The 26,380-nt window shown below is 51.4% G+C and overlaps 2 protein-coding genes across 4 annotated transcripts in view; one reads left to right on the forward strand and one right to left on the reverse strand.

Moving 5' to 3' along the window:
* kmt2bb (lysine (K)-specific methyltransferase 2Bb) overlaps positions 1 to 20,614 on the reverse strand; it is a 36,308-nt gene extending 15,694 nt beyond the window's left edge. The window contains exons 1-22 of one of the 3 annotated variants that reach the window (XM_041226484.1): positions 20,020 to 20,614; positions 16,840 to 16,936; positions 12,064 to 15,362; positions 11,662 to 11,784; positions 11,193 to 11,352; positions 9,284 to 9,503; positions 8,748 to 8,845; positions 8,371 to 8,622; positions 7,918 to 8,033; positions 7,457 to 7,567; positions 6,286 to 6,399; positions 5,935 to 6,081; positions 5,487 to 5,579; positions 4,937 to 5,054; positions 3,711 to 3,824; positions 3,093 to 3,277; positions 2,464 to 2,565; positions 2,270 to 2,380; positions 1,635 to 1,711; positions 1,231 to 1,424; positions 584 to 687; positions 83 to 220 (exon numbers count right to left, since the gene is read on the reverse strand). In XM_041226484.1, the coding sequence (XP_041082418.1) occupies positions 83 to 220; positions 584 to 687; positions 1,231 to 1,424; positions 1,635 to 1,711; positions 2,270 to 2,380; positions 2,464 to 2,565; positions 3,093 to 3,277; positions 3,711 to 3,824; positions 4,937 to 5,054; positions 5,487 to 5,579; positions 5,935 to 6,081; positions 6,286 to 6,399; positions 7,457 to 7,567; positions 7,918 to 8,033; positions 8,371 to 8,622; positions 8,748 to 8,845; positions 9,284 to 9,503; positions 11,193 to 11,352; positions 11,662 to 11,784; positions 12,064 to 15,362; positions 16,840 to 16,936; positions 20,020 to 20,376 (6,330 nt within the window). In that variant the 5' untranslated portion in view covers positions 20,377 to 20,614. The remainder of the gene's footprint in view (positions 1 to 82; positions 221 to 583; positions 688 to 1,230; positions 1,425 to 1,634; positions 1,712 to 2,269; positions 2,381 to 2,463; positions 2,566 to 3,092; positions 3,278 to 3,710; positions 3,825 to 4,936; positions 5,055 to 5,486; positions 5,580 to 5,934; positions 6,082 to 6,285; positions 6,400 to 7,456; positions 7,568 to 7,917; positions 8,034 to 8,370; positions 8,623 to 8,747; positions 8,846 to 9,283; positions 9,504 to 11,192; positions 11,353 to 11,661; positions 11,785 to 12,063; positions 15,363 to 16,839; positions 16,937 to 20,019) is intronic. The other 2 variants (XM_041226487.1, XM_041226486.1) reach the window with 2 other exon arrangements.
* A 678-nt stretch (positions 20,615 to 21,292) lies between these two features.
* On the forward strand, positions 21,293 to 25,377 carry psenen (presenilin enhancer, gamma-secretase subunit). Its single transcript, XM_041225716.1, has 4 exons — positions 21,293 to 21,434; positions 22,012 to 22,087; positions 24,226 to 24,330; positions 24,681 to 25,377. The coding sequence occupies exons 2-4, from the start codon at positions 22,027 to 22,029 to the stop codon at positions 24,818 to 24,820; spliced, it is 306 nt and encodes a 101-aa protein (XP_041081650.1). The 5' UTR covers positions 21,293 to 21,434; positions 22,012 to 22,026; the 3' UTR covers positions 24,821 to 25,377.
* Positions 25,378 to 26,380: the final 1,003 nt, after the last annotated feature.

Here is a 26,380-nt window from a genome sequence, read left to right on the forward strand (position 1 = left end):
GGGAGGTGAAAGAATAGGAGATCAGAAGAGGAGGCGGTTTGTGAAGTTAGAACAAAAAAAGAAAAAAAAAAAGAGTTCTCACCATCTGCCTCCCACGAGCGACGGCCGCGTGCACGTTCATCAGCGCGCCGCCCTCCTCCTCAAACACCTCCGCGGACCACAGGGAGCAGTTCACGTGAGCCCACTCATTCTGGCCCAGGTACAGGAGCCGGCCCGCATCCTGAGAGAACACAGGAACGCAAGAGCGCCTTTCAAACAAAGTGCTTTCAAAAGGGAGAACCTCTCAGAGCCCCTCCTGCCATGCGTCCGGATTCCTTCAGTCCACATTAACAGGCAGATTCACGTGTGTCTTAAGAATACTCCGCATGCTACAGATCAAGTTTGAAGTGCACCTGTTTTTTCTGTGTGGTTTGTACATTGTAATCTTTTTTATGCAATTGTTTTCCAGGACCCCCTTGTAAACAAGACCTCAATGGCGAATGCGAGCTTGATTAGCCACGTCTCTATTAAAAACTCATAGTAAAATCTGGCATGGATCAACCTGCAGTGCAACGGGAGTCTTGCTCCCCTCCCTGGGACTCACGTTGGCTCGGTCGTCCCCGTACTTCAGGCACAGACAGCACTGCCTCTGGTCCTCTTTGCTCCAGCTGGTATCGGGCTCAACGAGAGGGGGGCGTCCTCTCCTCCCTGAAACACACACACAGGCGCTGAGCCCAGCGACGCCCACTCGGAGAAGCTGCAGCCCTGGCCTGCCCTGCCGCAGCAGGCGGTCCAGCTCGGACCGTTTGAAAAGGGGGGGACTTAGTTACAGGGAACAATTTACTAAATCTAATAAAATCAGACAGGTAATAAATCATCATCAGTACAAACCGATAGCATTCAACAGCAGGAAGGAGGAAAAAAGCCTCACAATAAAACAGAAAACATGTATGTGTATTATTATACATAGTAACATAACACATGCATTAAGAAAACATTATTATTAAACATATCTACATCTATCTATCTATATATCAATATATACAGCTATCTCACGCGTGCGCGCAATTTTTTTATATATATATATATATATATATAATATATATATATATATATATATATATATATATATATATATATATATATATAGTGACACACCCACACACGAGACATGAGGATCCAATCAAGTCACTTCGAGTAATGAACTTAATTCAAGCTGCACCTCTGCTTCATTCCAGCCTCTTGCTTTACCTCTGGGCTTGTCTTTCGCCGCCCTGCCCTCGGACCTGTGCAGGGTTGTCCACTGTGGCTCGCTTGTCGAGTCTGGCTTGAGATCCGGTGCAGCGGCTCGGGGCTCCGCGGGCATGCGTTGGCCCTCGCGCTCCCTCCACTGCGCGTACACGTGCTCCGCGGAGGGGGGGAGCACTGCGTTCGGGAGAATGCCACTATGGAGGAGAGGAGAAAAGAAAATCGGCTCTTTTCAGCGAGCTACCAGACACGCCTGTAAACCCCCACAGACCCTCGAAGCTATGCAACGTCCACGGAGTTCAATACACAGGACGGGCAGATTCTACGGAGCTTTGCTGGTTAGGAGCGACCCGGTAAATACAGCAGCCCGTGGGATTACAGAGACAGGGACGAGTTAGGGTACTCACTTTGGGAGGGTCCTGGAACAGGGGTCCCACGCTTTGGGATCCTGGGCATTAAACCAGCCAAAAAAACTCTCCAACAGCTGCAGAGAGAAAAAGAAAAGCTTCTTTATTTAAAAAGCAATAAACAGAAATGGATTACTGCCTAAAGAAATTTACAGACAAGCGTGCATGTATGCATGTAACCCAAAAACAGAATAACCTGAACAATTAACAAGAGAATGAGTAAAAAGTTTTTTGGTTTATTTATTTATTTGAATATTTTTTTACAATAATTAATCTTTACATTGTAATCTTGTACCGTAACACTGAGGTACGTAGCGTTGGCATCGTGACCCAAGACCAAAAGCTCAGCATTAATTCACAGCAGCTCAGCAAGAGGCTCGAGGTGCACTGATATTTTAAAGGCCGGTATGAACACATGCTGTCCCTAACCCACTGCAGTTCTTGTCTTTTGACATCCATCATTAAAAGATCGTTTGATCTTCTTATGCATCATGCAAGCCGCCCATCACAAGCACATAACATCGTGTAACTACTATATCCCTACCGCAGGAGCCCACTTTCACAGGGAACCCCTATCAGAGAGGAGCCCCCTAATCAGAGGGGACCCCCTCTCTCAGGAGACCCCAAGCTCTTACCTTCAGATAGAAGGATCTGGCCAGTGAAGTCCTTCTCTCTTCCGGCAGGAGTTTCGCTTCTTCCTCGAGGTGTGTCTGGATCACATGGACGACGTCATCGTGGAAAGCTTTCTACAGAAAGACAGAAGCGAGACAGCCCGAGTGAGTACGCCGCTGTGCGCGGGGATGGGACGGGGGGGGGGGCGGCTGCTTACCACGGAGGTGTAGAGGCCCTTGTCAAACTTCTTGCCGACCGCCTGCAGGTCACAGGCCAGGCTGCCCTCGAAGCCGCTGTCACACTCCGTCACCTCCGAGCACTGCGGACAGGAAACACAACCGCGGGCCAATGGTCAACTAGCTCTGCTTTGAGAGACATTGGTCTGGACAGCGAGGAATACAAATAACCCTGAGAGATGCACCAGGAACCATCGAAAAATCAACCATCACAAATAAAAAAAAAAAAAAATCTGTATCATCCATACGACTCAACACTGCTGCATTCAGAAATAATGAACAAAGTCAGCGACGCGCATTTCGACGAGATGTCTCTTTAAAATGTCTGCAAGGTTTAATTCATGACATCACTGTGAACATCCCTAACCCTATTTCAATCCCACGGGTGTTGAGGATTCTCCACGTTTTGTGATACAAGAACAAAAGGGCCCAACTCAGCTCACTGGGTCTGGACTAAAGAACAAGCATCTTGCATTTTTTTTTTTTTTTTTTAAATCAGTCCCTCGTCAGTAAGTGACAACCTGATCTTCCTGTGCGCAGCGCATCACAGGCAGAGTGACACACATGGCAGCGTGGGCTGCATGCCCTGACAAGGAAACCCCTCTCTCACCTCTCTGCAGCGCAGCATGTGCAGGGTCAGTCTGGAGCTCAGCAGGCCCAGCAGCACGTTCTTGATCCCGGCCTGCAGCTCCGAGCTCAGAGCCTCCCTCCACGGGCTGGGCTGGCCCTCGCTGCAGGGCCGGCAGGAATAGAGCACGCTCTCCGGGAGACTGGACAGGATCTCATACAGTTCGTCTGGAGGGAGGGGGAGAGAGAGAGAGAGAGAGAGAGAGAGAGAGAGAGATCAAGAATGGTTAAACATTCAACAAAACTAAAATGAAAACGAAAGAAACACTTATTTCAGGGGCACATTTCCACTAGGTCTGGGTAGTTATACAGGTCTGGAAAGACATCTCCTATAGCACAGCACTTTCACCCTTTCCAGGTTTTAAAAAATGAGCCCACAGTGCGTCTAGGTAACAAGCTCAGGTGTGTCTTATTATTAAACTCACAGTAATAACCAGGAATTAATACCCCATCCTTATTATACAAGTTAGTGCTGGCTACTGCTTTCAAAAACTATCCCCCCCAAAACCTGCTCTGCTCTCCGGACCCACCTGACAGCCCCTCCCCTCAAATCTGCTCTGCTCTCCGGACTCACCTGACAGCCCCTCCCCTCCACACTCACCTGACAGTCCCTCACACTTGGCGTGCACCCAGTGGTTACACTTGGCACACTGGATCATCTGAGTCTCGTAGTCGTTGTCCTCGTAGCACTTGGAACAGATGGTGCAGTAGTTACCTGGGAGAACACAGCAAAGCCTTTTCTGTTAATTTATGACACAGGCTTCACTGAGCAACTGTGTGTGTTTATATATATATATACATACATATATACATATATATATATATATATATATATATATATATATATATATATATACACATATACACACATATATATATATATATATATATATATATATATATATATACACACATACACACACACACACACACACACACACACACACACACCTGGTGAAACACGTGTATGACTGATCAACAACACGTGACTGACGAGCTGCAAATGTGATTGACGAGCTGTAGATGTGCAGGTTTGCTCAATAAATCCTGCGTTGTGAAAAGGAATTGGAATTGATTAAAATGGAACAGAGTGCAGGTCTGTGTAGTGCTGCTGTGATGATGGATCAGTGGGGAGGTGCAGGTCTGTGTAGCGCTGCTGTGATGATGGATCAGTGGGGTGCAGGTCTGTGTAGTGCTGCTGTGATGATGGATCAGTGGGGAGGTGCAGGTCTGTGTAGTGCTGCTGTGATGATGGATCAGTGGGGAGGTGCAGGTCTGTGTAGCGCTGCTGTGATGATGGATCAGTGGGGTGCAGGTCAGGCTGCTGTGATGATGGATCAGTGGGGGGTGCAGGTCTGCGCTGCTGTGATGATGGATCAGTGGGGTGCAGGTCTGTGTAGCGCTGCTGTGATGATGGATCAGTGGGGTGCAGGTCTGTGTAGTGCTGCTGTGATGATGGATCAGTGGGGTGCAGGTCTGTGTAGCGCTGCTGTGATGATGGATCAGTGGGGTGCAGGTCTGTGTAGCGCTGCTGTGATGATGGATCAGTGGGGTGCAGGTCTGTGTAGTGCTGCTGTGATGATGGATCAGTGGGGTGCAGGTCTGTGTAGTGCTGCTGTGATGATGGATCAGTGGGGTGCAGGTCTGTGTAGCGCTGCTGTGATGATGGATCAGTGGGGTGCAGGTCTGTGTAGCGCTGCTGTGATGATGGATCAGTGGGGAGGTGCAGGTCTGTGTAGCGCTGCAGTGATGATGGATCAGTGGGGAGGTGCAGGTCTGTGTAGTGCTGCTGTGATGATGGATCAGTGGGGTGCAGTGGGGTCTTGCCTTGCTCGTAGAGCTTGGTGCAGTCAGGGCACAGGCTGGTGTCGTGGTTCCACTCCGAGTCCCAGCTCTTCCCAGGGGTCACTCCGCAGCTCTTGCAGCGAATGCACGTCATGCACACCTGAGAGAAAACAGAAAGCAGTGCCACTGCTGAACACCAGGGGGCTCCCTCACACCTTTCCTCATTAACAATGGGCTTGCAGAACTGTTAAACACCAGCAGTGACAGTACTGAACACCAGGGGGCTCCCTCACACCTCTCCTCTATTAACAAAGGACATCTAGAACTTTTAAAACGCCAGAAGCAACACTGCTACATTTAGAAATAGTTCAAAGACAATGTTTCCGCCTAGGAGCCGGTCTCAATGTCTTCAATGACACATTGAGAAACAACTTCAAGTTGAGAAGCTTGTCATTGAACTGAAGACTCTTGAAGTAATTCTAAATATGAATAACGGTCACAGCACGAGTACGACTCTCTGCGAGTCTGGGTTTTTTTTTATAATCGGATTTGTTCATGCAGCTATAAGGGAGAGCCAGTTGACAGGACTTACCCACGATTTCTTCCTCTTGTTGGGTTTAGGGTAGTTGGGTCCCAGGCAGGCAGGATGGTACGAGTTCTGGCATCGCTCGCACTCCAGAAGGGGCTGAGAGCAGAAACAAGGCAGGGTGAGAAGTGAGGCAGCAGCAGCAGCAGCAGCAGCATTCACAGACACGCTCAGCCCATCAGTGCCTGCTCGGTTCAGAGCAGCCGACTAGTCTCAAAAGCAAGCCAAGTATCACCGCACAGGTCAATAAAACACTTGCAAATCCACAACCTCGCCACTCTCCTTGTGAACAAGTGTCTCTACCCTCCGTCCCAAGCTTGTCTCTCTTGTCCAACTGTGTTCTCTGGTCCTGGTTTCTGTGCTGCTCTTGAAGTACTGGTCAGAGTTACAAGGACCCACAGGAAGCCAGGTGCAGGCTGGGCGAGGTTTCTACCGAAGCGGTCCACGTGCTCACCTTGGAATGCTTGCTCTTCCTGCCGCAGACGTGACAGAACTTGCAGCGCCGGCAGCACCAGTTCTCCTCGTTGTCCTCCAGGGGGCGCTCCCCGGGGTCCAGGCAGAAGCGGTGGAAAGGCTCACAGCAGACCTGGCAGTGCAGCAGCTGGGAGAGGAGAGAGACAGTGTGAGGAGCTTCAGAGCAAGCAGCCTCAGTTTACTACAGTGTAGAAATCTGGTGTCCTTTGACAGCGAGCGACAATCGAGAAGGGCTTGTACATTGTAAGAAAAAACGAAAACTCAAATGACAAGCGTTTCCACTAGAAGCCCCTCTCAGCATCTTCCATGTAAATTCAGAAGGGAGGCTCACCTCGTGCTGGCCCTTGCTGGCACACAGCAGGCAGGCGTACTGGGGCATCACAGGCACTGAAGCCAGGATGCTGAGCCCTCCCATCAGCCACGTGTTCCTGAGGTTACAGTCCTCCTACAGACAGGAAGAAACAGAACAAACAGAAAGGGTGAGACACACACACGAGAACAAGGGTCCTGGTCTACATTAACAATTCCCCCTTGGACAATACCTTAGAGGTATTGCAAACTAAATTACATGCATCAGCAGGTCCTGTACAGATCTACAGAGTTCATTCCAGCTTCAGCAGGTCCTGTACAGATCTACAGAGTTCATTCCAGCTTCAGCAGGTCCTGTACAGATCTACAGAGTTCATTCCAGCTTCAGCAGGTCCTGTACAGATCTACAGAGTTCATTCCAGCTTCAGCAGGTCCTGTACAGATCTACAGAGTTCATTCCAGCTTCAGCAGGTCCTGTACAGATCTACAGAGTTCATTCCAGCTTCAGCAGGTCCTGTACAGATCTACAGAGTTCATTCCAGCTTCAGCAGGTCCTGTACAGATCTACAGAGTTCATTCCAGCTTCAGCAGGTCCTGTACAGATCTACAGAGTTCATTCCAGCTTCAGCAGGTCCTGTACAGATCTACAGAGTTCATTCCAGCTTCAGCAGGTCCTGTACAGATCTACAGAGTTCATTCCAGCTTCAGCAGGGTCCTGTACAGATCTACAGAGTTCATTCCAGCTTCAGCAGGTCCTGTACAGATCTACAGAGTTCATTCCAGCTTCAGCAGGTCCTGTACAGATCTAGAGTTCATTCCAGCTTCAGCAGGTCCTGTACAGATCTACAGAGTTCATTCCAGCTTCAGCAGGTCCTGTACAGATCTACAGAGTTCATTCCAGCTTCAGCAGGTCCTGTACAGATCTACAGAGTTCATTCCAGCTTCAGCAGGTCCTGTACAGATCTACAGAGTTCATTCCAGCTTCAGCAGGTCCTGTATACATCTATATAGTTCACTGTAGCTTTTCACCGATTTGCATTTGGTGTACTGTTGGTTCAACACAATAACATTGTTTAACACTCAAAACCACCCTTCGTCACGTCTGAATCCTCTTTACAGAGCCCTGTGCCTGCTGCTCAGAGCTGGGTGTTTTAGTTTCAGCAGCGCTGGACGGGAGAAGCAGACACACTGACCTTGAAGTCGACCCTGATCTTGTGCACCGGGCTAGAGGGCTCCTTCTCTCTTCGAGCGAAGCCATTGACCAGAGCAGCAAGCACACTGGGAGGAGTCTGGTCCAGCTGACTCTGCAGCACAGGAACACAAGCAAAAAATCATAAAATCACACACAGGCATCAGGGGTGGAAGCAAGACTCCTGGTGAATCGCAGCTTCCCTCGTTCCAGGTTTTACTGCAAGCTCGGGGGTGTCTTGTTAAACTCTTAGTGAACCCAGGTGTGGATCAGACTAAGCAAGTCTTCTTGCCATCCCTGAGATTCATAAAGACCTTTTGGTTGAATTCATTACTAACACTCTCAGTACCGATACTGATAGACGCCAGTAATCCACCTCTCAGAATGTTTGAGGTCAAGTTAAAATCACCAGTGTTAATGATTGAATAGATGAATTAATAAAACAAAGTGAGTTTGTGACGTTACCTTGTCAGTTCTCCGTCTCCCCTGCAGATTCCTGGGCACGTTCACTCTGCGAAGCCGACTGCCGCTCTCCTCAGAGTCCCCGCCCCTCCCGCTGCCGTCCAAGGAAGCAAAGTCTCCTGAAGAAGAAACATAGTTTGACATGTTTAAAAAAGGATGGAAAATAGGAATCATGTCCTTAAAAATGACCAAAATTGCACGCATGAAAACAAAAACAAACAAACAAGTGGCAATAGACCCACTCTGGAAGCAGTTCCAGAATAAATGAATAAATAAACAATATGCTTGAATTAGAGGCACTGTGCATCACTTCAGCAGCTAAGACAGGCGACCGGATGGCTTGAATGGGACAGTTATAAAAACCCTCAACAGTGCTGAATTCACAAACACTGAAAAGCAGCTTCAAACCCAAATGGCAAAGGCGTGCCGTTTGCGCTCGTGAGCCGCGCTCGCTACCTCTGTGTCCGCTGGCTCTCCTGCGGCCGGGGGAGGTGGAGTGGGAGGCTGCCAGCAGCATCTCCAGCTCCGAGTCGTCCGACTCCAGCAGGCTGCAGTACGAGCGCTGCTTCGCACAGCGGCGCGGCTGGGTCCTCAGGGAGGGGCTGCGGGAGTCGGGCATCCTCAGCTCCGCCGCCACGCCGGCCTCCTCGTCGTCGTCGCTCGTGGGGCACGCGCTCGCCGACGACCGCCGACGCTTTAGCGGGAGACCTGCAGCAGAGGGGGGTTATCAAACACAGAAGTAAAAAACAGCGCTGCGGGTGAGGGTTAGTCAGCTAGCAAAACAGAAGAGTTTATCAGTGTAAACCGACGAGCTGCTGCTGCGTCTCGCACACCAGCTCGGAGTCTGCGTCTCACAATCCCCTCACTTCTGTTGTTCCTGTAGCCCAGACGCATTTGTTTCCTCTCTTCAATCTCGTCACACTTTTTAAACCTGCGAGAAAATAAATAAAAATAATAATAATAATAATTTGAGAATGTAACATTAGACCAGGCTAACATTGCCTTCAAGCGAACCGCTGCAAGTTTCATTTCGCCTGTGCGCTCTGCAGGGACGCGGAAACGTTGGAAAACAGGCATTCAAGGTGAAAGTCAAGCTCCTCAATTTAGATACAGATTCTCACTCTCTTTATCAATATACAGGATTGAAAATCACACCCCCACTGCACAGAGGAGTCAACCAGATTTTACTGTGGGCTTGATTAGTCACAGTGTGTACAGGAACCACGCTCAGGTGGGTATAAGTAAAACCCGGAATGGATCGAAGTGCTATGCAGAGGGAGTCTGGTTTCTGACGCGGATATAGTTTAACTGTGCCCAGACCTGTGGTCTCTACAGGGGGACCCTGTGCAGAGCTCTCATGTCTACTCACACGCAGCACTGTCGCTTGGTGTTGGGACCCCCGAATTTGGGCTTGTCCAGGCAGTTGACGCACTCTCCGCAGTCCAGCTGGTGCAGGCAGCCCTTGCAAGTCCCGCAGCGCACGTTCCTCTTCCCATACTGGAAGCAGCGGCCGCCGGAGGATCTCTTCATCTTGACAGGGCGCGGGTCCGGGGGGGGAGCAGCCTCGGGCTCGGAGGCAGAGGCCGTGTCTGAAAGGGGAGAGGAGGGACCGAGGGAGAGAGTGCGAGGAGAGAGAGGGGGGAGGAGAGGAGGGACCGAGGGAGAGGGTGAGAGGAGAGAGGAGAGGGGGGAGGAGAGGAGGGACCGAGGGAGAGGGTGCGAGGAGAGAGAGAGGGGGGAGGAGAGACGCTCCCACGCTCCCCTCCCCCCTCCCTCCAAGAGGGGGGGGAAGGAGGGAGAGAGAGAGGGAGGAGAGAGAGGAGGGGGGGGGAGAGGAGGGACCGAGGGAGAGGGTGAGAGGAGAGAGGGAGGGAGGAGAGGAGGGACCGAGGGAGAGGGTGAGAGGAGAGAGGGATGGAGGAGAGGAGGGAACCGAGGGAGAGGAGGGAGAGGAGAGAGGGATGGAGGAGAGGAGGAGACCGAGGGAGAGGGTGGAGGAGAGGAGAGAGGGATGGAGGAGAGGAGGGAACCGAGGGAGAGGGTGAGAGGAGAGAGGGATGGAGGAGAGGAGGGACCGAGGGAGAGGGTGAGAGGAGAGAGGGATGGAGGAGAGGAGGGACCGAGGGAGAGAGGAGAGGAGAGGGGGGAGGGGAGGAGGGAGAGGAGAGGGAGAGAGGAGAGAGGGGGGGGGAGAGGAGGGACCGAGGGAGAGGGTGAGAGGAGAGAGGGATGGAGGAGAGGAGGGAACCGAGGGAGAGGGTGAGAGGAGAGAGGGATGGAGGAGAGGAGGGAACCGAGGGAGAGGGTGAGAGGAGAGAGGGATGGAGGAGGAGGGAACCGAGGGAGAGGGTGAGAGGAGAGAGGGATGGAGGAGAGGAGGGAACCGAGGGAGAGAGGAGAGAGGAGAGAGGGAGAGGAGAGAGAGGAGGGAGGGAGAGAGGGGAGAGGGTGAGAGGAGAGAGGGATGGAGGAGAGGGTGAGAGGAGAGAGGGATGGAGGAGAGGAGGGAACCGAGGGAGAGGGGGAGAGGAGAGAGGGATGGAGGAGAGGAGGGACCGAGGGAGAGGGGAGAGGAGGGGGAGAGGGAGAGAGGGATGGAGGAGAGGAGGGAACCGAGGGAGAGGGTGCGAGGAAAGAGGGATGGAGAAGGAGGGACCGAGGGAGAGAGGGACCGAGGGAGAGGGTGAGAGAGAGAGAGGAGGGAGGAGAGAGGGGAGAGGGAGGGACCGAGGGAGAGGGTGAGAGGAGAGAGGGATGGAGAGGAGGGAACCGAGGGAGAGGGTGAGAGGAGAGAGGGATGGAGGAGAGGAGGGAACCGAGGGAGAGGGTGAGAGGAGAGAGGGATGGAGAAGGAGGGACCGAGGGAGAGGTGAAGAGGGACCCAGGGACAGGGTGTGAGGAGAGAAAGGAGGAGAAGAGGGAGAGGTTGTAAGGAGAGAGAGGGGAGAGAGGAGGGAGTGAGGAGAGTGAGAGAGAGAAGTGAGGAGAGAATTTAGCTTTAAGCAGCAACTAATTATGAATATAATATTTTTATAGTTAAAAAAACAAAAAAACAAAGCCATGCTATTAATTTGTTCTCCCTTTTCTTTTGATGACTTTTGCAATCACTGGTTCGTGGTTCTGCTCCGATATTCAGAGATCATCACTTTATCTGACTAAGCATTGAGCATCACGAACAGCTAGAGGGAAACAAGACTCCACGGGCAGCTGCTTGCTCCATAAAGCTCGTCCTTTAAGAATCCACATTTGGTAGACGGGTACAAGGTGGGCTCGCTTACCCTCTGCGCGGGGCGAGGCTGCGATGCCGTCCCTCTCGTGCAGTGGCAGGGCGCTGAGTCGAGGGACGTCGTCGGGGACCATCGCCCGCGGCTGCCCCAGGACCACCGCTGCGTCTCGACACACGTGCTTGATCCGGGGTCCTGCTGGAGCCAACGGCTCCTGCAATCAGAGAGAGAGAACAGTGATAACATGCAGGCTGACAGGGGAGCATTAGGGCTGTTAACACACTGTCAAACACAGGCCGGTCATAGACAGAGATCAGCTGCTTTGAAAGGTCATCTAGTGTGGCACATATGCAGTCTTCTGCACAAACACAAGTTGCATTGTAAAAAAGTGACGGAGGGCTTTACTGACTGGGGTAAAGAGTAGCAACATTAGGATGTGTCTGAGCTCAACACAACACTTAGGAAACGAAACTGTAACAAACAACCCCAGTGTGTCGCCCCCTCGGGTATCACTCCTGGTTACCTGAGGGGCGCTCTCCTCCTGCGGGGGGCTCTCCAGCCGAGCCACCTTCTTCCTCATGACCTTCCTCCTCTTCACAGAGCTGGGAGGCTCCTTGGAACCGGCGCTCAGAATCCCCGACAGGAACTGTGGAGGCAGCATGCAGCAGGGAGCGTTACCACAAACTCAGAAGCACAGCAGTCTTTACTGTGAACTTCAAATAATTACACACACACACCCACATATATATAAAAAAAACAAAAAACAAAAATAATGAAAATCTTTGGTCGACATTTCGTTCTGCTTCCCCCTAAAATGTATTATTACCTTTCCCTCATCCCTGCAAGTCAAGCATTTGAAACCCTCGTACCCACGCTTGCCTTGAGCAGCACAAAGCGGGTAAACTAATCTAATAAACATCTTCACCTGTGTGGACTTCAGCTGCTTCTGCTGGTCAATCTTGATGAGCTGAACCTTGGCCCTCTTGAGCAGGTGAAACATCCTCTTGTTGGCTCCGGTGAGCCGGATCTTGTGAGAGGTGCCCCTTTCCTCCACCTCCACCCGGTCACTTCCCGTGCTCTGGTCGGCTTCCTCGACGGCCTCGTCCGAGCCCTCTCCCAGCAGCAGCTCGGAGCCCGGAGAGCGGAGCCGCACGGCCACTTTCCGCACCACCCCGGGTGAGTCCATGTCCTCGATCTTCAGCTTCTCTTTCTCCGGGAGGTCCTCCTCCGGGCTCTCCTGGAGCTGGCCGTCAGAAGCTGGAAGGGAGAGGGTCAGGTGCCCCGGTTCGGGGTCCTTGTCCCGGTCTAAAGGAGCAGCTTCCGAATTCGGAGCAGGGGAACTCTCTGGCCTCTCCTCCTCCTCCTCCTCCTCCTCCTCCTCCTCCTCCTCCTCCTCCTTCACCTTCACCTTGGCTCTCCTGCCCGCCCGGACGGTGAGCTTCTTCAGAGACTCGTAGATCTTCAGGTGGGTTTCGCGGTGGGACAGCTGGGCCGACACAGCCTGTTCCGGGCCGGGAGAAGCCAGAATTACTTCCGGGAGATTGAGGGAGTCGTCGAAAGCCTGCTTCCCGACCAAGGAGAAGACCTCTCCCGCCGAGTTTTCAAAGTTGCTCCACCTGAAGGTGGGCTCCCTGAGCGCCGATCTGCGCTTGCACGGCAATGCCGGCGAGGCAGCAGTGTCAGATGCAAGCCTGGAATCCAAACCCGCTCGCCCCCGAGCCTCTCCAGCAGCTCGGAGGTCGCACAAGTCAAAGGCTTCCTGTTCCCTGGGAGACAGATTCATCTCCGGGGAGAAGTGTTCAGGATACTGGTAATCATCGTCTTCTTCCTTGTCTCCTTCGTCTGCTTCTTTACTCGCCTCTCGGGCGGTCCGGCCGTGGGGCTTCTTGGGGGAGCTCTTCCGGGGCAGGACAGACATCCCGTCGTCGTCCATGAACCTCTTAGGGGTCTTGATGACCCTGGAGGAGCGAGCGCTCACCACGGGCATGATGAAGTGGCGGATGTTCTTCAGGAATTTCGACTTCCCCCGCTGGAGGTCCTTGGAGGCGGGATGCTGGCTGCCGCCGTCGCCGCCTTTCTCTGCGTTGGAGAGCAGCTGCTGGGCTAGCTCCCTCTGAGTCCGCTTGGTCAGGGACGGAGGTCTCCCCCTTGGTCTTTTGGCAGGCAGGAAGGGGGTGGGCAGCTTCCGCATGTATTTGGCTTTCACCACGCCTGCCAGCCTCTGTCTAGCCAGCGGGGCCGAAGACGCAGCCTCTTCACCTGGAGCCCTGGGCAAGCGGACCTCAGCTTTCCTTCTCCGTCTGGCGGCCGGCCTTCGTCTCCTGCACGGCTTTCTCGCGTAACTTCGCACAGCCGATTCCGACAGAGTTTCGGAAACAGGGGGGTCCAAGACCAGGATCAGGTCTGTGGAGCGGGCCTGCACCTCGGGGCCTTCGGCACCACGGTCCGCCGGATCGGGTTCGGGTTCGAGTTTAGGTTCAGCATCCCCGGACTTGGTTGGCGCCGCTGATCTTTTCCGCCTTTGCTTTGGAGACAGCGTAGGCGCAGCTCCGACAGGACTCTCCGCGACCGCCGGGTCAAGCAGCTCTGGGGACGAGAGCGCAGGAACGGAGGGGATTTCCAGTCCCGAACCCGCCTGCTGTGGCCTCGCCTTCGCCCTGCCGGTGGACCTCGGGCGCCGGGGCCGTTTCTTCCCGACAGCGGTGGGTCCCCGAGGCACGTCCGACTCTGCCGACGGTTCCGGTTCCAAGACGGTCTTTGCGTCCCTCCCAACCGCGGGTTCAACTTTGGACCCCCGGGCCTTTGCTTTCCGCCTGACTGATAACGACAGTCGCCTGGTGGCTCGCTTCTTCCGAGAGGAGACCAGGGGCTCTAGGGGCTTCTCGACAATCTCTGGGTCAGCTAGGGCTGGGTCAGGGGCTTCTGCGTCTGGGGTCGACTCTCCTGCCACCTCCTCCTCCTCCTCCTCCTCTTCCTCCTCCTCCTCAGTTAACTTGCCTCTCCTACTCCCCCTCCTCAAAGACTGCTGCCGTGTGCCTCGTTTCCTCTCTGCTGTATCTTCAGCTAGCCCTACCGGCTTGCTCTTGACGACCCCTCCTCGGTCTCCCTCGACGCCTGGGTCCTCCTCCGGCTCTCCATCTGCCTCTGCCTCTGTCGCCTCTGGGGTCTTCGTCGTCGTCTTTTTCTTCTTAAGCCCTGCAGAACGTGGCACCTTGGTCGCCTTCCCTTTCCCTTTCACCAAAGTCAACGTCCAAACGTACTTGTTTTGCTTTCGTTTCGAGGAGGAGGAGGAGGTGCTGTCAGAGGAAGGCGCTGCGGCAGCCTGCGGGGCAGAGCTGTCCTGGCCGGGCTCCTCCGGGTTCCGCACTCTTTTCAGTTTCAGCCCCAGAATCTTACCGATCTTCAGATTCCTCTTGACCTTACCGGCGTTCGGGACGACGACGGCTGGACCGTCAGAAGGCCCTCCCTGAAGGTCGGCTAACCCGCCCTCTCTTGCTTCCCCGGTGCTCTGCAGCTCCGCGCCGGCAGCCTTTGCGGCTCGTTCCCTCTCCCTCTTCGCTTCCGGCTTGGTCTTTGTCCCGTCGGATTTTGCTTTCGCCTTTCTGCCCTCCGTTCTCACCTCCTGGGCAGGAGGCCCCTGCCATCGCGTCCGCTTGCTTTTCTCGGGCTCCAGCCCCCCGTCGGCAGAGTTCTTGCCTTTCTTTAACTTGACGTCAGCTCTGGGGAGCTGCTTGCTTGTGAGCTTCTTGGCCTTGGACACATACTTGAACGCCACCACCTTCAGCTTCTTCATGGGCTTCTTGCCAGCAGCAGCAGCAGCAGCAGCTGCTCTCCTGCTGCTCTTCCTGCCCGTGAGTTTGATTGTGATCGGGGGCTTCGCAGGGCTTCTCCCAGAGGCTGCATTGGCCCTCGAGGAGCTGGGCTTGTCCTTCTGACTTGCTCTGGAAGGAGCCCCCTTTTTTGTTGCCTTCGGAGGCAGGCTGGCAGCCCTCTCCCCTTTCAGACCAGTCCTTCCTTTATTCTGCGGCTTTGAAACCGCAGTTTTCTGTTTCGGGGACGGGGGAACGCGCCCCCCCTTTTTCAGAGTCCCAGAATAAACCTTTATGGAAATTTTACTGGCGGACGCCGTCCTCGCCTCTCCTGGGTCGGGTGCGGGGGGCGGAGGTTTTTCACGGGACTGTTTCGAGAAGTTGTCCACTGAGGCTGATGTTTTTGGAGCTTTGCCTGAGGAAGAGAGAGAGAGAGAGAGAGAGAGAGAGAGGAGAGAGAGAATAGAAAATGATGATCAGATCTGGGTTGGTGTGGTTCGTTTTGGATTCATCTGTTTTTTAACACATAAGGTTTTGTACAGCAAAGCCAACAGTAAACGGTACACGAACATCTCCACTCAAATGGGCTGCTCAGAAAACACAGGGTTAAAAACCATCCATCCAAGAAAAAAAAAAAAAAAGAACTTACCCCAAAACAACAAACTACTTTGCCCAAAGAAATTAAAAACCTAAAACATAAAGTCAATGATTTTTTTTTTTTTTTAAGAGCTCTGCTTCAAAGCACCGCTTTTGCAAATGCTTCCTGGGATTCCTAAGACTTTGTACACACAAAATCTGAGAAATCCATGCATGTGAGCATTTCGAAAACTAAAGCATTTTATCAAACCGATGCTCAGACAGTCAGGAAACAAGAGACACACACACAGTCACTTAGTCTCAGACACGCTCACTCTCGCTGTTACACAGACACACACAGTATCACACACAGGAAGAGAGATGCAGCAAAAAGATAACATTTTTACATCAGACAATTTCAGGTTTCAGAAAACTTTACATTTAGCTTGAACTATGTAAAACACTCAAGTTCCCAGTGAAGCCAAACTCCATGAAAACAAAGCCTTACTATTGAGCAGATGAAATAAACTCAACTCCACATTATCTAAAATAAACTAAAGGTTTATATGGGATACCAAGGAGATGCACTGCGTAAACTAAACTGAGTACACAACCCTGTCTACACGCAAATCAAATCACACGCACGGCAAAACGCACGTTTGCTGCTGCTGCTGTATAAACATGCCTGGTCTGTCCAGACAAGCCTGTCAACACCTTCGTCTGCTCATTACTTTTCATCAAAATTGAATTTGCATGGAAAGCAAAAGTTACCTTTGGGATTGACTGCAGACTAGTGTGCATGTATATGGGTAGGGCACTCATTAATCTATCACGCGCCTGCTTTAACACAAGAGACGCCTTCACAGCGATCACAGTGTAGCGCTGCTTACCCAGCGTTGTGAGTTTGCACCCAGGAGCTTCTGCAAGCTGTGTGGCTTTCTGATGCTTTGCATCTCTCTGCTGAGCTGGAAATGATGCAACTTGACTAACGCAGAATGGGGGGGCAACACAGTGTACTATGGGGGGGGTTAAGGGCTCTGTTTAAGAGCTGAAGAAAATCAAACTTCAGGATACCGTGTCAAGCAAGCTGGCCGAAGCGTTTCTCTGGTCGATTTTACCGCTGGAATTTCGATATTGGAGTCGATAATCTTGTATGCCGATGTCATTATTTATTTTTTCACCTAATAACTTTAGAGCAGAAAAGTTAGCATGCCTTCAAACCTCATGAGAAACAGAAAAATAAAATAAATTTTAAAAATCACCTTGGTTCCAGATAGTGGTGCAAGGTGCAGAGCATCGTGTTTCTCCCTACTTACCTCTCGCCCCCTCCCAGTTACTTCTGTGATAGCGATGCCCAGAACGCAGGGGACTCCTGATAACCTCGCCTGAGCCAAAGCCTGGGAAATCATCTCCCTGCAAGAAACGAGAGAACAGGTTACACCGCACCCCGATAGGACAGGAACAGCTTATACTGCACCCAGATAGGACAGGAACAGCTTATACTGCACCCCGATAGGGCAGGAACAGCTTACACTGCACCCCGATAGGGCAGGAACAGCTTACACTGCACCCCGATAGGGCAGGAACAGCTTACACTGCACCCCGATAGGGCAGGAACAGCTTATACCGCACCCCGATAGGGCAGGAACAGCTTATACTGCACCCCGATAGGGCAGGAACAGCTTATACTGCACCCCGATAGGAGAGGAACAGCTTACACTGCACCCCGATAGGGCAGGAACAGCTTATACCGCACCCCGATAGGGCAGGAACAGCTTATACTGCACCCCGATAGGACAGGAACAGCTTATACTGCACCCCGATAGGGCAGGAACAGCTTATACTGCACCCCGATAGGGCAGGAACAGCTTATACTGCACCCCGATAGGAGAGGAACAGCTTATACTGCACCCCGATAGGACAGGAACAGCTTACACTGCACCCCGATAGGACAGGAACAGCTTCCACTGCACCCCGATAGGAGAGGAACAGCTTATACTGCACCCCGATAGGAGAGGAACAGCTTACACTGCACCCCGATAGGGCAGGAACAGCTTACACTGCACCCCGATAGGGCAGGAACAGCTTACACTGCACCCCGATAGGGCAGGAACAGCTTACACTGCACCCCGATAGGGCAGGAACAGCTTATACTGCACCCCGATAGGACAGGAACAGCTTATACTGCACCCTGAAGAATCCTGTTGCTCAGCAGTTCCATACGTTCTCTGACCCCAGTCAGCGCCGGTTACTGTACCACGACAGGAGCGGAACAAAACAGAACCGAGCCATCACCGCTCCAGCAATGTCAAATTACCAAGGTCTTTCAAAACCGCTTAAAAACAGACCCTCCTCCAGCAATACCATTAGAACACCAACAAGCCAATGCAAGAACACTGTGGACTCGCACCACCGCCCTGCACAACACTGTGGACTCGCACCACCGCCCTGCACAACACTGTGGACTCGCACCACCGCCCTGCACAACACTGTGGACTCGCACCACCGCCCTGCACAACACTGTGGACTCGCATCACAGCCCTGCACAACACTGTGGACTCGCACCACAGCCCTGCACAACACTGTGGACTCGCACCACCGCCCTGCACAACACTGTGGACTCGCACCACCGCCCTGCACAACACTGTGGACTCGCACCACCGCCCTGCACAACACTGTGGACTCGCACCACCGCCCTGCACAACACTGTGGACTCGCACCACCGCCCTGCACAACACTGTGGACTCGCACCACCGCCCTGCACAACACTGTGGACTCGCACCACCGCCCTGCACAACACTGTGGACTCGCACCACCGCCCTGCACAACACTGTGGACTCGCACCACCGCCCTGCACAACACTGTGGACTCGCACCACCGCCCTGCACAACACTGTGGACTCGCACCACCGCCCTGCACAACACTGTGGACTCGCACCACAGCCCTGCACAACACTGTGGACTCGCACCACCGCCCTGCACAACACTGTGGACTCGCACCACCGCCCTGCACAACACTGTGGACTCGCACCACAGCCCTGCACAACACTGTGGACTCGCACCACCGCCCTGCACAACACTGTGGACTCGCATCACAGCCCTGCACAACACTGTGGACTCGCACCACCGCCCTGCACAACACTGTGGACTCGCATCACAGCCCTGCACAACACTGTGGACTCGCACCACCGCCCTGCACAACACTGTGGACTCGCACCACCGCCCTGCACAACACTGTGGACTCGCACCACCGCCCTGCACAACACTGTGGACTCGCACCACCGCCCTGCACAACACTGTGGACTCGCACCACCGCCCTGCACAACACTGTGGACTCACACCACCGCCCTGCACAACACTGTGGACTCGCATCACAGCCCTGAAGAACATTCAAAAATCTTTTTCTGTGTTGATTTGATTGCATTTTTTATTATTATGGTGTGCGTCCCCACTATTAAGACACTGGAAACAGTCTATGCAAAATAAGGAGTCTCTATGCAAACCAGTCACACTGAATTGATTTCAACACACACGCCGCCACTCACTTGAGCAGTATGTGGTGCATTAACACAGACGCTGCTGTACAGCGCACTGCAAGAAAACAAACCGACTGTATCTAAATGCACGGTACCGGTGATGCACTTTAAATCGCCGAACTCATATTTAACTAAGAAAAACAGAAAGTGTCAATCCCATCACTAACAGCCAGGTAAATTAAACCAGCGGCACAATAACACTCTGCAAAGTTCTCGCGCTGTAGCAATGCGATTTCCCTTGGCCTGCACAGAGTCACTACAGTCTGGCACACCATTGCACGATCGGGACGTCAAAATGCACATTGTGTGGAAACCTCGTATTCCCTGCGCTGATGTGGAATTCCACTAAAAGTGTTTTCAGCAATGCAAACTCCCTCTCAGTGCAGTGTTGCAAGCGTAGCAATAGATAGATAGAAAGACAGATAAAGATAGATATGGGGGGGGGCTAGTTACTGGCCTGCATTATCACCGATTTCATTTTCCCTCCATTACTTACACACACAAAAAAGATCTCTTGCAGCACAAGAGCGTCGCCCAATCCTTAAATTTGCATTGCAAATAAAAAAAACAATGATACACGGTCCTCCTTGCACCGTGCACACATACACCCCGCCACCGCACATCAGACAAGCGGCGATTTTCTTTCGTTTTTACCGGGATGTGACAAGTGTACGGGGTCTGGTATTTCCCACAACCTGCTCGAACACACACAATGCGTTTCTCATGAACTTTAGACTCATGACGCGCTAATATTACTTTTACATACAGGACAATATTCCTGGATCACTAGAAAATTATTATCATTATTATTATCATTATTACTAATTACGGGCCACACTGCACATACGCGCAATTGCGCCAGTGTATATGTATTTGTCACAGACTCCAATCTTTTTTTTCTAAAATGATACACACTTGCATTAATTTTTTTAACCTCCATTGCTATTTTAAACAATAATACCTCTCGGCGCGTCTCTTCCTTTTCCTCACTGAACGAAGAGCGGCTCCTTACCTCCTCGCTGCCGCTGGAGCTGTACCCGGCCTGTCGGAGGCGGCAGTGGTTCGCCGCTAGCCCGAGCAGCCGGATCAAAGACAGGTCTTCATTTGGCGCAAACCCGAGGCTGCAAGGCCTGGCGCCTCCCGCAGAAGTCTCCCCGTGATCAACCAAGCGCCTGCCGACCTGGGAGCGCTTCTCTGAACGCAACAGACTCCGGGAGCACCACGGCCGACCGGGGAAGCGGCCCCGGGCCACCGCCGCGGTGCTCAACCCTCCCCCGGCCGCAGGTGCCGCCGATCCGGATCCCGCCGCCGCCATCATTATCGCAACAGCAACACCGAGGCTGCTCTGGGACTGCAGAGGGACGAGGGAAGGCGCGGGATGGGGAGGGAAACCCGGGGCAGCCTGGGAAACCGAGTCTTTCACCCGGAGCCCAGAGCCAGCACCGCAGCCTTGAACACGGATCGAAACGAGTTCGGGGTCGGAGGCTGTTTGGAAGGCAGCTCGCCTACGAGGGCCGCGGTTTCAGGGGTGTAAACGGTGCCCCGGTGAGAATGAAGTAAGAGTTTTGCTGTGGCAGTCTGGGCTGTAAACTACATCACCCAGCGGCCACCGCGCGAAAAGAACTGCCAGAGAAAATGGCCGCCTTCTTCTTGGACGGTGCAAGTGGCGGGGACTACATTACCCAGGGGGCAAAGCGCGACTGTCATCATTTCTAATAATAACCACTGCACAGCATTCTAATTGAATTCATTCATTTATTCATGCATTCATTTATTAACACGGAATATAGAAATATACACAAGTTATTTAATTTCTTTTTTTCCTGTATTTATTATTTTGATAAGAATGAACACTGGTCTCGTTAACTGCATACTGACAATAGACAATTGTGTTTGTATTTGTCCCAGTGAGGAGGAACTAACATGTCATATTAAAGCAACCATCAATTCAAAAAAAGAATGAAACATATGTATTAATTATACTGATTAAAATTAATATATTTATTTACTTTATAATGATGTAAATTATCGTGCATGTTTATGAATACCCCTGGTGCTGGACGATATTATTATTATATTATTATTATTATTATTATTATTATTATTTGTGTGTAAATATATGTTGTTGTCTTTTGTTTTTAATTATTGTTAAAGTAGGGCGCTAGACTAATACCTTGCAGCACAAACTACACAACCCAGAATGCAGCGTAAACTACATCTCCCGGTGTGCTTTGCTTAGCTGCGCTCAGTCGCGTCCTCTAGCAGGAAGCGGGCGGGGGTATTATTCTTATTTGTTGTTCTTCGCATCCTGGTTGATTTGTTTTCTGTCTCATCGGAAGGGTGCGTGTGTGTGTTTTTCAGCTGTAATCAGTAACGGTAAGGTGGAATCATTTCATTAAGAATGACAAGTACTGTATTCAAGTGAGAAACGACAAAAAAACAAACAAAAACAGAATTGGCTCCTAATGGTAGCATTAGAATTACAAACAAACAAACAAACAAACACAAACCCACGACTTCATCTTTTATGAGGCAGACTGCGTGGGTCACGTTTAGTATTTAATGATTTCATTTGTGTGAAATGTCGTGTTTTGCTGCTTTACGACATGAGCTGTTGCTTACCTGTAAGCGGTTTCCTAGGCAGCACCTGAAGTTGGGTCCTCCACTGCGCAGCATTGACTCCCCTCAGGCGCTGCGTGTGGAACTGCACCGCGTTGAGTTTCCTGTCTCTTATCTATTTTATAATGTATGTTTGTTTTTTTTTGTTTTTTTTCAAAGTTCTGGCAGGGCAACTTCCCGAACTGAGTTCTCACAAACTGTTTTAACATTTCCCCAGTAAAACCCGGGCTGGCTCAGTCTGCTAGGCAGTGGGAGTCTTGTTTCCCTGGCTGAGACGTGCTGCTGTGCTCCTCCGTGTTAACTTGTGTTTCTGCGCTTCATTTTCTTACCACAGCAATCGCAGTGAAGCATGAATCTGGAGCGCATGCCGAACGAGGACAAACTGAACCTGTGCAGGAAGTATTACCTGGGTAAGAGGCACTGAGAGCAGCCTGTCCACACAGCTAGACAGAGACACCGAGAGCAGCCTGTCCACACAGCTAGACAGAGATACAGAGAGCAGCCTGTCCACACAGCTAGACAGAGATACAGAGAGCAGCCTGTCCACACAGCTAGACAGAGACACACTGAGAGCAGCCTGTCCACACAGCTAGACAGAGATACAGAGAGCAGCCTGCCCACACAGCTAGACAGAGATACAGAGAGCAGCCTGTCCACACAGCTAGACAGAGACACAGAGAGCAGCCTGTCCACACAGCTAGACAGAGACACAGAGAGCAGCCTGTCCACACAGCTAGACAGAGACACAGAGAGCAGCCTGTCCACACAGCTAGACAGAGATACAGAGAGCAGCCTGTCCACACAGCTAGACAGAGACACAGAGAGCAGCCTGTCCACACAGCTAGACAGAGACACACTGAGAGCAGCCTGTCCACACAGCTAGACAGAGACACAGAGAGCAGCCTGTCCACACAGCTAGACAGAGACACAGAGAGCAGCCTGTCCACACAGCTAGACAGAGACACACAGAGAGCAGCCTGTCCACACAGCTAGACAGAGACACACAGAGAGCAGCCTGTCCACACAGCTAGACAGAGACACACAGAGAGCAGCCTGTCCACACAGCTAGACAGAGACACACTGAGAGCAGCCTGTCCACACAGCTAGACAGAGACACAGAGAGCAGCCTGTCCACACAGCTAGACAGAGACACCGAGAGCAGCCTGTCCACACAGCTAGACAGAGACACCGAGAGCAGCCTGTCCACACAGCTAGACAGAGACACAGAGAGCAGCCTGTCCACACAGCTAGACAGAGACACCGAGAGCAGCCTGTCCACACAGCTAGACAGAGACACAGAGAGCAGCCTGTCCACACAGCTAGACAGAGACACCGAGAGCAGCCTGTCCACACAGCTAGACAGAGACACCGAGAGCAGCCTGTCCACACAGCTAGACAGAGACACAGAGAGCAGCCTGTCCACACAGCTAGACAGAGACACAGAGAGCAGCCTGTCCACACAGCTAGACAGAGACACCGAGAGCAGCCTGTCCACACAGCTAGACAGAGACACCGAGAGCAGCCTGTCCACACAGCTAGACAGAGATACAGAGAGCAGCCTGTCCACACAGCTAGACAGAGACACAGAGAGCAGCCTGTCCACACAGCTAGACAGAGACACACTGAGAGCAGCCTGTCCACACAGCTAGACAGAGACACCGAGAGCAGCCTGCCCACACAGCTAGACAGAGATACAGAGAGCAGCCTGTCCACACAGCTAGACAGAGACACAGAGAGCAGCCTGTCCACACAGCTAGACAGAGACACACTGAGAGCAGCCTGTCCACACAGCTAGACAGAGACACAGAGAGCAGCCTGTCCACACAGCTAGACAGAGATACAGAGAGCAGCCTGTCCACATAACTAGACAGATACACCGAGAGCAGCCTGTCCACACAACTAGACAGAGACACCGAGAGCAGCCTGTCCACACAGCTAGACAGAGACACCGAGAGCAGCCTGTCCACACAGCTAGACAGAGACACCGAGAGCAGCCTGTCCACACAGCTAGACAGAGATACAGAGAGCAGCCTGTCCACTCAGCTAGACAGAGACACACCGAGAGCAGCCTGTTCACACAACTAGACAGAGACACTGAGAGCAGCCTGTCCACACAACTAGATAGACAGACAGATAGATAGAACTAGACAGGTGGATAACTAGATAGATGGAGACCAGTCATAGGAGCCTTCTCACAAATCCATGTAACTGCTTATAGATAGGTCTACAGGGTATAGTGTGTGTGTTTATAGTGCTTGCTGGGTCAGCAGGAAGGAATCTGACAAAACCTACCTTATGAGGATGCAGGCCAAGCCCCCGGTCATGTTTAAACAGATATATTCCTTGTTCCTCACTGTCTTTGTGATGGTGGGCCACTATGAAAGGTGCTATATAAAATAAAGATTGATTTTTATTTCCAACATGCAAATGTGGCAGTAGCACTTCCTTTAGCCCCTGAAACTGTCTGGATTGTTAAGCCACGGAATTCTCCATGTTGACCCCGGTCTGTCTCTCTCTCTCTCTCTCTCTCTCTGTCTGTCTGTCCCAGGTGGCTTTGCTCTGCTCCCCTTCCTGTGGCTCGTCAATGTGGTCTGGTTCTTCAGGGAAGCCTTCATGAAGCCTGTGTACACGGAGCAGGCGCTGCTCAGAACATGTGAGTCTGGGGTAGAGGGCTAAGTAGGAACACAACGAAATAAATAAAAAAACAACATTGTAGTCGTTGAGAGAGTCTTCTAATCCAACGGTTGATTTTTTTCTTCTTCATTAGTCTTACTAAGTTTCTTTTCTAGCAGAAAGATCTTGTGTAAGTTTTATGAATTAAGGCCCCAGTCTTTGAGAAATCTTGATAATAAAACCACTCCGAACGAGTGCGTACAGCAGCGTGGGAAACAACACTTCAAGCTCTTGTATCTTTTAACGGACGGGGTGTCTCTAGATGTAAGGTGTTGGTCTCTCTCTGTCTGTTTGTGCGTGTGGCTGACCCTCTCTCCCTTTCCCTCTCAGATGTGAAGCGCTCGGCGCTCGGGCTGCTGTTCTGGGTGGCGGTTCTCACCACGTGGATCACCATCTTCCAGCACTTCAGAGCAGAGTGGGGCGAGGTGGCAGACTACCTGTCCTTCACCATCCCGCTGGGGATCCCCTGAGAGAGAGAGAGAGAGCGCATACCAGACCCCTCACCCCACTCTGCCCCTCGGAATCACGTTGCCAGCTGCTTCAGCTTTAAATATTTTGGTTTAGTTTTTCTCTTTCTGAAACATTCAGAGTGTTTCCATTGAAAACGCATCCCAGTAGCTTCTATAGATAAGTATGTGTAGTGTGTGCCATCTGCATTGTGTTGTCCTGCTCTCTCTCTTTGACTGGGGTTGTAATGGAGATCAGAACAGTTGAGTCGGCTTGTAATTCTGTTCAGTTAAAATATGAAAATGATGACACGTTTCAGATTGGCAGAAGTGCGTTGAACCCCCTGCCCCCCACAGGGCATGTTCCCAGTTTTACAAGGACCAAAAAGCCAATGCATCGAGTTAGTCAGCCTGCAGTTCTTTCATAGGAAAGAACTGCATTGTGTGAAAGTTTTACAGTAGCTTCAAATTAGCATCTACATTCAGCGTGCCTGTAATTACACGGGTGGGAATAAGACTCCTATTGCACAGCGGTTTCACCCATTCCAGGTTTTAATACAAGCTTGATCAGCCCCCAGTGTGTCTAGGTAACAAGCTCAGATTTGTCTTATTATTAAACTCCTAGTGAAACCAGGACTGGATCAAACTGCTTTGCAATGGGAGTCCATCCCTGAATTAACTTGTCTAACCACAGGAAACACTGCAGTGGCAGCAACGGCTAAACCTGGTCTGATTCAGCACTTCTGCTTCAGCCCCTGTCGTCACTTGTGAATAATGAGGTGCACATGCTATAATGTGTTAAGAACGGACTCTGGGATTGCTTTGTTTGCAGGAGAAATAAATACTTTTGGAATAAATAAACTTGGTGTCACACGATCGTCTTCCTTTCTTATGGTAAAGTTTTCCACGTAGAGGTGAGGGTTGCGCAGGATCGCGTGAAGAGACGTTAACTCCAGTTGTGTTTGACTCTCTCTGCTTTGCTTGGTTAAGTGTCAGGAAAGGAAGTCGGCCAGCGCAGGTCTACAGCAAGCACAAGGGCAGATGAGAGGTTTCGCTAGCATTAGAAATATTTTTGTTGTTGTTTTAAAGTTCAGCTGTCTACGATGATAGCAGCGCAGTCCATTCCCTGGTGACATCAGTCAGTCTACTACCGTAGGGAGTAATGCTGCTATCTAGAGGCCAAAAGAGGTACTTCTGAGACTAGTGCACAACCATGGTATCTAGAATCTAGACACTGTCAAGATTGTATTGAAAACTACCGGAACAAAAGCCACACACATACACGGCTCTATTTAAAAGGGAGTTGTTTTTCGGACTGTTCTATAAAATCCCATTTTGATAAATGAAATACAGCTTTTATACAAAGCAACTTTTACAAAACAGTTTTTCAAGTGCGGTTTAACAGAAGAGAATAACACTGTATGAACACTCTAAAAAAAAATAAATAAATACAAGTTATTTTAAATATCCTTTGAGGTTTTGTGAAAGGGGGATTGCAGTTTTATAAACCCATCCCTGCTGGGATGTATGAAGAACACTGAGGGGGAATCGGCCTGAGTCCCCATCACATTACAGTCGGGTATT

This window comes from Polyodon spathula, chromosome 24 (genome assembly GCF_017654505.1).
Source record: "Polyodon spathula isolate WHYD16114869_AA chromosome 24, ASM1765450v1, whole genome shotgun sequence".
NCBI lineage: Eukaryota > Metazoa > Chordata > Actinopteri > Acipenseriformes > Polyodontidae > Polyodon > Polyodon spathula.

Bases quoted from the DNA above. Each gene is read 5' to 3' on its own strand.
- psenen (XM_041225716.1), top strand. From the start codon at position 22,027: ATGAATCTGGAGCGCATGCCGAACGAGGACAAACTGAACCTGTGCAGG. The intron at 22,088-24,225 runs GTAAGAGGCACT...TGTCTGTCCCAG, and splicing joins GTGCAGGAAGTATTACCTGG to GTGGCTTTGCTCTGCTCCCC. The intron at 24,331-24,680 runs GTGAGTCTGGGG...TTTCCCTCTCAG, and splicing joins GCAGGCGCTGCTCAGAACAT to ATGTGAAGCGCTCGGCGCTC.